The sequence below is a fragment of the Eutrigla gurnardus genome (genome assembly GCF_963514095.1).
Source record: "Eutrigla gurnardus genome assembly, chromosome: 10".
Lineage (NCBI taxonomy): Eukaryota > Metazoa > Chordata > Actinopteri > Perciformes > Triglidae > Eutrigla > Eutrigla gurnardus.
Window position 1 is genome coordinate 1524778 of NC_139924.1, and position 11240 is coordinate 1536017.

Sequence of the window (11240 nt, forward strand, 5' to 3'; positions counted from 1 at the left end):
AGTGAACCCTTTTAGAACAATTATTTATATACCAGCAACATTTAACAGCAAAAAAATGGAATGCCAGTCAGAAGTTCTTACACTGCAGTGTGTTGGAAATTCTCAACATTGACCGCAACCAGCTCCTCGTCAATTCCCTCAACACCTGGTGCATACAGGTCCGTGTATTTACTGTTGGAAAATTACAATCTCCACATTAAAACGTCTTACAAACATAAATTTCTCCCCAATGAATTATGAGTCTCTATCATTTGTTACATACCTGTAGCAAGAAGTCTTGGCTGGATTTATTTCAGGTGGATCCATATCTTCAGCATCAAATATTACTATCTGAAAAACAAATAAACAGGTCTGAAACAACAACACTGGAAGTAAGAAATGTCAAGCTGCTACAGTCTGCCCAAATACCTGTCCAGGCTGAGTTGTTGCTGAACGTCCTGGTGCATCTCTGAAACATGATTAAAATGACAAAATGATTACATTATTTATTACTGTCCTTCAGGCAAGATTACTAGTGGTTGATTACCACTAGAAAGGACCTCTCATGAAATCTCTTTGACTCACTCTTTGACAAAGGCTGGGTGCCAAATATGTACTGACCTTTCATCTTCAAGTGTGTTTTTGGGAGTACTTTGGTTTTGTGGTTCAAAAACCTGACAGGAAAACAAATTTATCAACAATTTATAATAGCTTCCATAACTCTTCCCTTATCATATACAGTATATATTAATGGTGATAGGTTGTCAGTAAAGGTTGTCAGTTTTGACATAGACAAATACATTCATTCACGTGTATATATTGATAATTAGAAAAAAAAATTCTTACCACAGTGTCAGCTCGATCGAATTCAGCTGTGCTCCTTGAAGTGATGACAATTTCACAATCAGAGTCTGAGGTATCATCCACGGCTGTAAAAACAAAAAGAATTCCACAGATCATGTTGCTAATCTAATCTAAAATATATAAAAATATTGAATCATGAGATCTAGTAACCTCCTTTAAAATGTTTTTCAAGGCAAATGAAAAAGGTGATCCTGCAATATGGCCTCCCGAGTTCTTTTTTATATTCTGCCAATTTGAATGGCTTTTCTGACCCAGGCACATGGATCACCTCTGAGCAGTCTGGATACAAAAGGACATACGTTCCTTCTGGCATGTCCTTGTTAAATGTTCTCATCTTCTGGACTGCTTGTTTCAGGACATCAGGTGCTTCTATCTCTGGGTCTACAAATAATGGGAGTGTTTTCCCTCTTAGAGGTTTTAGATCAGTCTCATTTGGCACCATCAATCCAATGTTTATCTAAAAAATGAAAAAGGTAAGGTTAATTTCATGTACTACACATAGTAATATAAAAGATTATACATACACCAGTGTTTCCCATTAATTATGGAGAACATGGAGGAACGTCCCATTGATTATGGAGAATGCGATGTCCCTCCATGTTCTAATTTATGCCACCACAGTTTCATAGTTAGCCGAACATAACTGTAAACAACACTCCAGATCGTTACACTGTTGTGCCGAGTTGCTTCAGCAAAGCATCCCGTCTTGCACGAGTGCGACAATGTTGTAAAATCTACGCACAGATTCCTGTGTCAAATATATAAGTTCTCTTATATAGATCCATTTTTGAGTTATCCCGTGTCAGGCAGTCGAGTATTGATAAGCTAATACAGCCAGTACAGCCTACCTGGACGCGTTTTCGCTCTTTAGCCCGCTGTCTTCCTCTTGGCCCGTAGTTAAAAGACTGACGCTCCTTGGACTTGGAACTTCTGTACTCCAGAAACTGCTTATATGATGGGCAAGGTTTTTCTGCTAAAATTAACAAAACCAAAGTAATAGAAAGTTAGCAGCCGCTAATCAATAACATTGTTTACGTTGATTGACTTACGATTATTACGGCTACGGATTATTAGCCGTACGGATAGCTACGGCTATGCTACACTTACTTTGTTTAGCATTATCCGGCAGTTGAGATGTCCCCTGTGCGGCTGGTCCTACCGTTTGAGCTGCGGCATTCAAAAACACACGAAAAACAAAACGGCGTTAATCGGCTCATATGTTCGCCACAAAACGGGCAAAAGACTGCTTGCCCACCGTCCATCTTGGGTCACCTTATTACTTCCGGTTCTACTCGCCAGTTGGTACATTCCCTTTCCGGTTGCAAGAGTTACTTGTAAATTTGTTTCGGCCGTTTGTAAAAGTGTTTCGTCACTTGTAAATTTGTCTCGGCGTTTGTAAAAGTGTTTCACGTCTTGTAAATTTGTTTTCTCAAATGTAAATTTGTCTCAGGACTTGTGAATGTGTTATGGCAATGTAATTTTGTTTTCTGAAATGTAACTTTGTCTCCAGCTTTGTAAAAGTGTTTCTCATATTGTAAATTTGTTTTGCACCTCCCGGCCACCGTAGTCTGTAGCTGGTTAAGATCTTTGCCGGTTTATGTGAAGGTGAAGAGGAGGGACAGCACGTTGAGTGCCCGGGTGCATTCCATGGTGCCCTTTGGCCCGGTGCATCATTGGTTTGAAGCATGATGGAGACAGAATAGAAGATACTGCTTGGTCCCATTAATGGAACAGGGTTAGGGTTAGCCTTAGATATCACCTCAACACAAAGCATTTAGCAGCGAACCCAGAGGTCTGAGCTAGCACAGCCCTTGATGCTAGCGCTAGCAGCCAAGCTTGTCTAGACACACTCGACCAGGCGTTCAGACACAAACTGAGCAAGTCTACCTGTGACTAATGAACAAACTCCCTTGTCAAATGGATTGCAATGGACTGCAGACCAGTTTCATGATTGAGGACAGGGGGTTAGCAGAGGCTTTACAGATCACATCTTCTGACACAACTTACAAGCTGCCATTGAGAACCAAAATCCAGCCGCTTTGAGACACAGAAAAGAGAAAAAATGTATTTTTGCAGTGATCACTGGATTTCAATAAGCAAACTTCATTGACAGTGAGTGGAACCTTCCAAAACATGGTTGCTTCCACAAAAAAGCTTCCATTCAAGCACATGCCCTGTATTGCTCACATTACAGGGGAGCATCACTGTTTGCCTTGCAGACAGCAGATTTTGTGATGCATTGGTAAACACAGCCCTACCGATACGGAGGACCTACGCCAGCAAAAAGAACTTCGGGCAGCAGAAAGAGCATCTGATTCAGGACGTTACCACAAGATGGAACTCATCCCTCGCCATGATCTCCCATATCCTGAAGAACCATGAGGCCATCAAGCTAGTCATGTTGACTGCATCTGAGTGGCACAAATGGCAAAGGCTGGAGACCCTCCTTGAACCATGCAGGTAAAAGCATTTCTACACAGGGAACAGTTGTTTTATTAAAATTACATTTACTTGTCATTGTTTTTATTTTGCTAAATGTTTTGAATTGACTGCATTGCTGAAAAATAAATGTAATGTTTTTTCCTAAATGAAATGCATTGTTATGACACTGATATAATAAACATACTGTATGCATCTCTTATCATCCACTGCAGATATGTGACTGAGCTTCTTGGAGGTGTCGCATGCTCTGTGATGTTGCCTTCTGTCTGCCATCTGACCCTCTGGCCTGCGTGGAAAGGTTCAAGACTGCCTATAACAAGAATATGTCCAGACGGCAAGACTTCAACAATGGATGGCTCATGGTGGCTTCAGCATTTAACCCACGTTTCAATGACATGGGGCGCACTCACACTACACCAACCGTACCGTGCCTTGGCACATTTAAGCGTAAAGACCAGATTGTTTGCCTAGTGTGAACGTTATGTTCCGTACTTAAGAACGACACGCTTGATTGTGACGGGGAAACCAGAGTTGCAGTTGTTGGTTCTTGAACACACCCTTGTGTTCAGGCCAACCCCTTTCCACTGCCTCCTAATTAGACTGAGGGCATTTAAGTCACCTGTGACCTCTTGGCTGTCTTTGTCTCTCTCTGGCTGCTGTGTGGGCTTCCTCTGACTCTGAGGTAGGAAATAGAGCCACTAGTTTAAATGTTACTTTAAATCAATTATATGTAGTGACCAGGTTGCAATTGTTTGCCACAGCTCTCCTCTCCCTCTCTCCCCCGGTCTTACTGGTGTCTGCATCTACGAATGAATGAATGGAGTTCTCCAATGTGGGTACTCATTAGCTGGTACCTGGGTTAGCCGGTGCACCTTTTTATTAAGGTAGGCTTTGTGATTTTGACCTGTAAGCAGACAAATTGAATTGAAATGCATCTTTTGTTTTATTATAATTAACTGACCTTTCTTGAATTTATAGGTCATTGTCAGCTGCTGTTTTGCCTTGCTTTTAGTGTTGCCTTTATTGTTGATTATTGTTAGTCTGGACCAACTGGTGTTTTTGTTGGTTGTGTTAATGTTGGTTTTGCTTTATTTCTTTTAGTGGCATTAGTCTGCTTATAGCGGAGGCTAGTCACGATAGAGTGGTTCCCTTCACCGTTTGTAGTGTTAAAGAGCACCGGGACACAGTTGCAGTGTGCACCATTTGCAGTGATTTGCCGTGAGCACGCGTGGTGGGTAAGTTGTTGCACCTCTGGAACACATCCTTAGGTAGGCTGCCTCCCTGTAGTTGGCTTCTGTCCACTTCTTTTTGTTAATTTCAGAATAAGTGTCACCAAAATAGTAATTTTAGTGTTTTTATAAAAGAATCCCCTGTTAATAAAATGTGTTATACTTTCCTAATTTGATTCATCTTTTTTGTGCCACTAATCCCCTTTTTTACAGATATCTCCAGTTATTAATTAATTCAATTGAAACAAATAAATTTGGCTTTATTTGGAAACCACGTCTCTGTCTTGTCTTAGTATACGAACTTGTGTTGTCTGTGAAAGTATTGAGGTCTTATTCAGAATTTCATAGGATATTTCCTGGGGTGAAATTCCCCAGGTGGCGTTGTTTGGGTCAGGTTCTGGTGGCCTCCAGCCACACATTCACCTCGCCACACTTGGAAGAGGTGGATTTGAGTACAGTACGGTTCATGCACGAGCACATGCACGGGTACTCAATGTGGACATGACGTAGGTTTCAATATCGATAGGCCGCCCTACTCATTATCTCTCAGTGTTCTACTCTGATCTATCGAGCTGATTTATGACTGAAAATACTGTTGATGACTGTGTAGGACACAGCAGGGTTCTGGGTCGGGTTTGGGCTTCAGACTCGTGGTGTCAGCGGTACTGGAGTCTCCGGTGTCTCCAGCCAAAATCTGCTCCGCGCTCACATGCACTATGTTTGTTATTGTGATGACTTCGAGACGGCGCTTTAAAAACAACATCAAGTCATGCGTGTGTCGTATTACGACGTGATGGCGTATGTACAACAGGCAATCGGGCCGAGGCCTGTTTCGGCTGGAGCAGTGTGAGTGCAAGGGGGGAGGGCAATCTTGCCGAGGCACGGTACGGTTTGAATGGCCCGGGTGTGAGTGGCCCTTAAAGTATCTACCAAGAAGAGAGAGCACAACAAGGGTTAGAGTTAGCTGAGAAGGCATGGTTGACCTATCAGCGTTGACATTTTGGAAGACTACAAGTACTTATACATTGTCATTTACTTTGACAATGAACTGGACTGGCTAAGAACACTGGAGCCCTCTACGAGAAGGGCCAAAGTGGTCTCTATTTAAGCGGCTGAGGTCCTTCAACTTCTGGCAGACAATGTTGAGTCACCGGTGGCTAGTGCTATCCTGTTATGCCGTTGTATGCTAGGGCAGCAGGTTTAGGGTAGCGGATACTGACAGACTCAGCAAACTGATCCACAAGGCTTCCAAGGCATCCATTCCATAACGTGCTGGTCAAGTCGTTTTCAGTGGATTCATCTGGACGCAGATTTTCTTGAAACGACGCCAAGGCAAAACGGAGAAAAAAAGTTGTTTTTGGTTCATCTGGACGGGCCCTAAAACTGTACTTGTAAAAACAAGCCGCCACTATGTCCACAAGCTTTTCAAAGCATTGAAACAAACAATAAATTGGCCAAAAGTGAATAATTGTAAATATAATCTTAGGCCCCTGACCCACTTAGCTACGGCCCTGCATCAAACGTGCGGAGCGGCGTTCGCAGTCCGGCTCACACATCGAGTCTGCTGCGGTGGAAAGAGTGGAGCGACTGCGCTGCCCCCGAGCATCTGAAGGTGAAGTTAGTTTCCCCTGCTGAAGTTTTAACAGGCCAATTTAAGCTAAAGTTACATTTGTAATGAATGTCATGTATGCTAAAGGTGTTTCAGCAGTGGCAACATTGTGTGCGTTATTTAGCCACAACGTAAAATCGCTCGCTCGTGATTTGTGAGAGCATGTTGCCCTTTGATTAGTTTTGATTTTAGTAAAGACAAAAACAGCTTCATACAAAATATTAAAACCTGTCATGTTTCAATCCATAACGTTTACAGAGGGTCGCCGTTTCGCGGGCGTTACGTTACAACGCACTACACAGTTCTAGCGAGGAGATTGATCATTTTGTTTTGATTAGCTAATCAGTAGACCTACTATAAAACCACTGACTGTCACATATCACAGCAATGACGCTGCACAGTAAAACTGGGAAAATAACAAATACAGTAACATTAATTAGTCCAAACATAACTGTGTGCGTGTGATAAATCTTTTCTGATTTTATATTTGTTATACTTATTATCTACATGGCCCTACAGTGTAACATAATATAAGAATAACCAGAGCTTTTCCCATCTTGACTATTGCAGGCAAGAGTAGCTGGAGAGAGCAGAACAATGAAAAGGAAAGCAAAAGTGGGGATATTGACAGGTTTTTTAGAAAAATTAAGGAGAAGGTAGAGAACTGGAGAGACCAGGAGGGTCAGAGCAGGAGAAGGCCACAGAAGGAGATGAAGAAATAAGTGAAGGAGAAGAGTGGGACAGAGGATGGGAGTGACCACCAGGCAGATGAAGATGACAGGGAGGGTCCTAGGCCTACAGCAATTCCCCCTGGACCACATGGTATGTTTTTATTCTCCTTCCATATAAATTGCAGTATAGTAGCATCACATATCATGTCACTCAGTAAAATAACATGTTTTCAGTTATTGGCTATTTTCTGTAGCATGTTATAGGGTTTGATATTAAAAAGATTTACTATTACTATACTATAAGTATTTTTGTGTTTGTTTTGTTAAATCCATTTACATTTGGGGATTCTTGCGTACCGTCCTCCCATGCCACCCTGCCAAGACCTCCTGCCACTGCTTTGCCACCCCATGTAGAATTTTCTAGATCCACCACTGCCCCTCCAATGTGAATACATATAAGAAATGTTTCGCTTACAAGGAGATTATTGGCCGAGGTAATTATACAATTATGAGGAAATATTTATGAATGAAGATATTGATTTTAGCTACTAAATTACTTAAAACGTTACACACTGTCCCTTTAAAGTCCCTGTGTGTAAATTCAAACTTCTGTCTGCCAACAGTTAATCTCCAGGACTAAGTGAATTCCATATAAATATGAACAAGTAAGACGAAGCAACACAGACATTTTACCAGGATGGTCTTAAATTACAAATGTTGGCCATCAGAACAGGACTCAAACTTAGTGAAATCTAATATTTTGATACATTTTTTATGTTCAAGACACAAAAGTACTTGAAAAGAATACATGCAAATAAATGTGCACCAACACTAACCAAACTCACGATTATTTAAAAAATATATTTATTGAACTGAAATAACAGTTGTAAATCTGCCCCTTATTACATCTTCACAGATGTCATGACTCAAAGGCAGTTTTTAATAACTACATTCATATCAAAGATGAATGAATTCCAGTGTGTCTGAACATACTGGATGTAAGATAACACATTCCACAATTACATTCATTTTGATATTCTAGATTCACTTCTGTTCACACAAGGCAGGAGCAAACACAATCTGTTGTCCCTAAAACTGATTTCAAACATACTATTCATTAAGATAGATGTCAGAGACCATGCTCATGTTGCATTCACCCGAAATACTTAGAAAAGCAGAGACCCTTACGATCACACTGACAAGCTGTGCAGGAATCCTTTGGTATGCATGATATTGCATCGTTTTTGCAAGACATCAAAAAAATCCATCTTGCTGCTCTGAATTGAACAGGATTAAATGGATGTCATTGTCATTCATCTGAAGGCACCAAGGAGCAACAGATTCTCTGCTCAGCTCGAATCCTACTGAGAAATTCAGAAACATACTCTGGGCGAGTTTTTCATTAAGACAAATGGTAGGCTGGCCGACAGTAGGACGGTTGTCAGGCGTGTGTGGTTGGAGGAGGGGGTGGGGTGGGGGTCATTCTCAGTTTGTCAAAGCCCAGTCAGTTTGGTAGTTCATGTCTTATTGTCAGAGCTTGAACATCTACTCTATAGATCCAGGCCTGGTGGCCACATAGACGAAGACAATGATGAGCAGCACCACTACAGCCAGTGTAGGCAGTACTATGGTGGCCACCTGCTGCCGGGCATCCTGCATGGCCTGCTTGCGTTCCTTCTTGTCCTTAGATGTTTCTTTTTTGGGTTTGCCTTTGAGCTGCCTCATGATGCCTCCTCTCCCGTTCACTCTACGTCTCAGCTGTGCTCACAGGAACCTGACGAGACACAGAATCACACAGAAATTAGTCCGCTTTCAAGTCAATTTGTAGACAGCTGAACATATATTTCTTGCAAATAGACATTGGACCTCATGCCAGAACGTTTTCATATTCTTTTCTTGAAAATCTCTAGACTTTAGCAGAATGTTTTTACCAACGCTGTCATTGTGTCGTTTATTGCAGTTAAATCACAAGAAAGTTGTTTGATTTTGGTGCATATCGCTGTAGTACACCAGTATGGCTCTTGTGATTCACGCTGAATACAGCTTAATTAACTTCACAGAGCATCTTTGAGTGATGTTATGTACTCAGACAGGACATGTTTGATTACCTGGTCTATCTGGGACATCACAACATGGAAAAAGCAGCAATAGTGGTTATTTCAGCCATAGCTAATGAATCATTGTCGGTGTCTACATGGAGGTAAGGTTTTTAATGAATGTGGTCTTTTTCACAAAATAACAGCTGTGAAAGTTGTGAGGGGATGTCACAGACACATGAGAGTTGGTATGATGTGAATATATTCCCAAATGAGCAAGCTATTGAAAAAATAAAAACTCTCAGGTTTGCCTCGGATCAGCTCTTAGTTATGGACTACTACTGTTTATACTAGTACCGTTAATACTACTACTACTGTTAACACTACCAACATCAAATGAAGATGGAACCCAAGATTTCTTCCCAAAAAATCTGTTAGGGCGTTTTTTTCTTGCCACTGTGTAACCTTTGTTGTGATATGACACTATAAACAAAATGTAATTGAAAAATGTAATTGAAATGTGCATCATTCAGGAAATAGGCCATTACCTGCTTAGTTTCTTTTTAATTCATTATTTTTTTACAAACTCAAGTAGGAAATACTGTCACTGGGCTGTCAGTCTGTATAATGATAATATATAAGAACTAGGCCGTCATGGCGTCTCTTTCCAGCCTCTTCTCTCCCCTCGGTGGTCGCCATCACCGACGTTTACTCTGGTGTTGTTCCTGACTGTATCCATCTTCTTCTTTTGCGAACAGCTCTTGGTAATTTCTTAGTCATTCTGCAGCTCTTCTTTTTAAATGTTCTTCTTGTACTTTGGTTGTGTAACTCGCTGGCCACCTGTAGCTCCTGCTAGCTGCAGCTACTGCCTCCGTGTGCCGAGTGCAGACGGCTCGCCGCAAATTATTTTCTGGAGAAAATAATTGGACGTGCTTTTGACAGTTCTGCCCCGCCACAGAGGACTTTATTTTTAACTTTGTTTAATGTACGTACACCTATCGGTTTTGTTACGATGATTTCAAGCAATATAACAGAAAGTGTTCAGAATAAATTCGCCTATGATGCCTTTAAGGTCAGTGATCATGATTCCACAATAAGGAGGACATGGGGCAAAGATGGCACCCATGGGAGAGCTGGGAGACCAAACCACTGTTAGTTTTAGGGGGGCAATCACTTTTTCACATGGCTGCTACAATTTTTGGAATTACTATTTACCTTCAATAAATGGAATAATCATATACAGCTTGTATGTTGTGTTCACTCACGTTGAATTTGTCTTATATTAAAACCAGTTTGATGGTCTGAAACATTTAAGCGTGCCAAATATGCAAAAACAAAAGGAAATCAGGAAGGGGCAAACACTTTTTCACAGCACTGTATGTGTGTGTGTGTGTGCGTGCGTGCGTGCGTTTGTGCGCGCGCGCGACAAGAAGGCAAGTATTAAGTGTTCGTTAATCAACCCTCCGTTAAGGAATGAAAACGAATAACGTTGTCTGCTTAGAAGAAAACTAGACAAACTCGCCCAAATAACGTCAAATTGTTGCTTCGTGTGACGTCACCGTCCCGTGGCGCCGCCAGCAGTCAAGCTATTCTACTCCGTCACGTTGACATCAGCACAAATAAGGCAGCGGCTTACTGACACTACGTCCCAGAGCTAGCTAAATACGATGACGGATCGGACGTAACGTTGTAGTCAGTTAGCCACATTGCTACACGTTCTCTCATGTGTTATAACCGAGGAACAGTACGTCCCTGTATCAGGTGGCTCCTAATGCGAGCATGTCCTAACTTTATGGAACGTGAGCTTACGTTAGTTAAGTTTCAACACTGAGAAAATACTGCTGACGACTCAATAAGTTTGTCTTACGTGCAGAGTTGTGGGCTGGTCCACGCTGAGAAATGTGTTTTGGCTCGTTCTTCCAGACTTACTCCGAGACGTCAGGTTTGTTACTGTATAAAGTACAGAAAGTTAAATTCCTGCTGTTCCTCACGGAGCTCGACGTGGCAGTCACTGGAGAGGTTTGAGGAGTACCGCGAACAAGTATACTATCGTGAAAACAAGGACACTTCCGGCAATGCCCTCCAAAATAAAACGCTAAATGAAGACGTTGCCAATTTGGCCAGCCCCATTTTCTCTGGCATGTTGTCCCCTCACTAAAGGCGCAGTTCCCTCTAGTTTCAAATTGGGTGGGTTAGCTCTGTAAACAGATTCTGCATTCATATTGCATAAATTGTGAGATTGGTATCAGCGTGGGCGTCAATGTATGAGGGTGGGACTAGTCCCACTCACTTTTTAAAATCCCCCCACCCCACACTTTACGTGTCTAAAGACTATTTTTAGTTTCACTTTCAGTTAGGGTCAGGGTTAGGGTTAGGGGTGAATCAGTTAATTTCGCCTTTGAGTCCCTTG

At 41.8% G+C, this 11240-nt stretch overlaps 1 protein-coding gene across 1 annotated transcript; it reads right to left on the minus strand.

Annotated features, from left to right (window-relative positions):
* Positions 1–7644: 7644 nt before the first annotated feature.
* smco4 (single-pass membrane protein with coiled-coil domains 4) lies at positions 7645–10875 on the minus strand. Its single transcript, XM_084020011.1, has 2 exons — positions 10698–10875; positions 7645–8568 (listed from the first exon to the last, which is right to left on the minus strand). Exon 2 carries the CDS (start codon positions 8517–8519, stop codon positions 8340–8342), a length of 180 nt encoding a protein of 59 aa, XP_083876137.1. The 5' UTR covers positions 8520–8568; positions 10698–10875; the 3' UTR covers positions 7645–8339.
* Between the last annotated feature and the right edge of the window lie 365 nt (positions 10876–11240).

What these genes read in the sequence shown, in the direction of transcription:
- smco4 (XM_084020011.1), bottom strand. Translation starts at nt 8,519, where the DNA reads ATGAGGCAGCTCAAAGGCAAACCCAAAAAAGAAACATCTAAGGACAAG.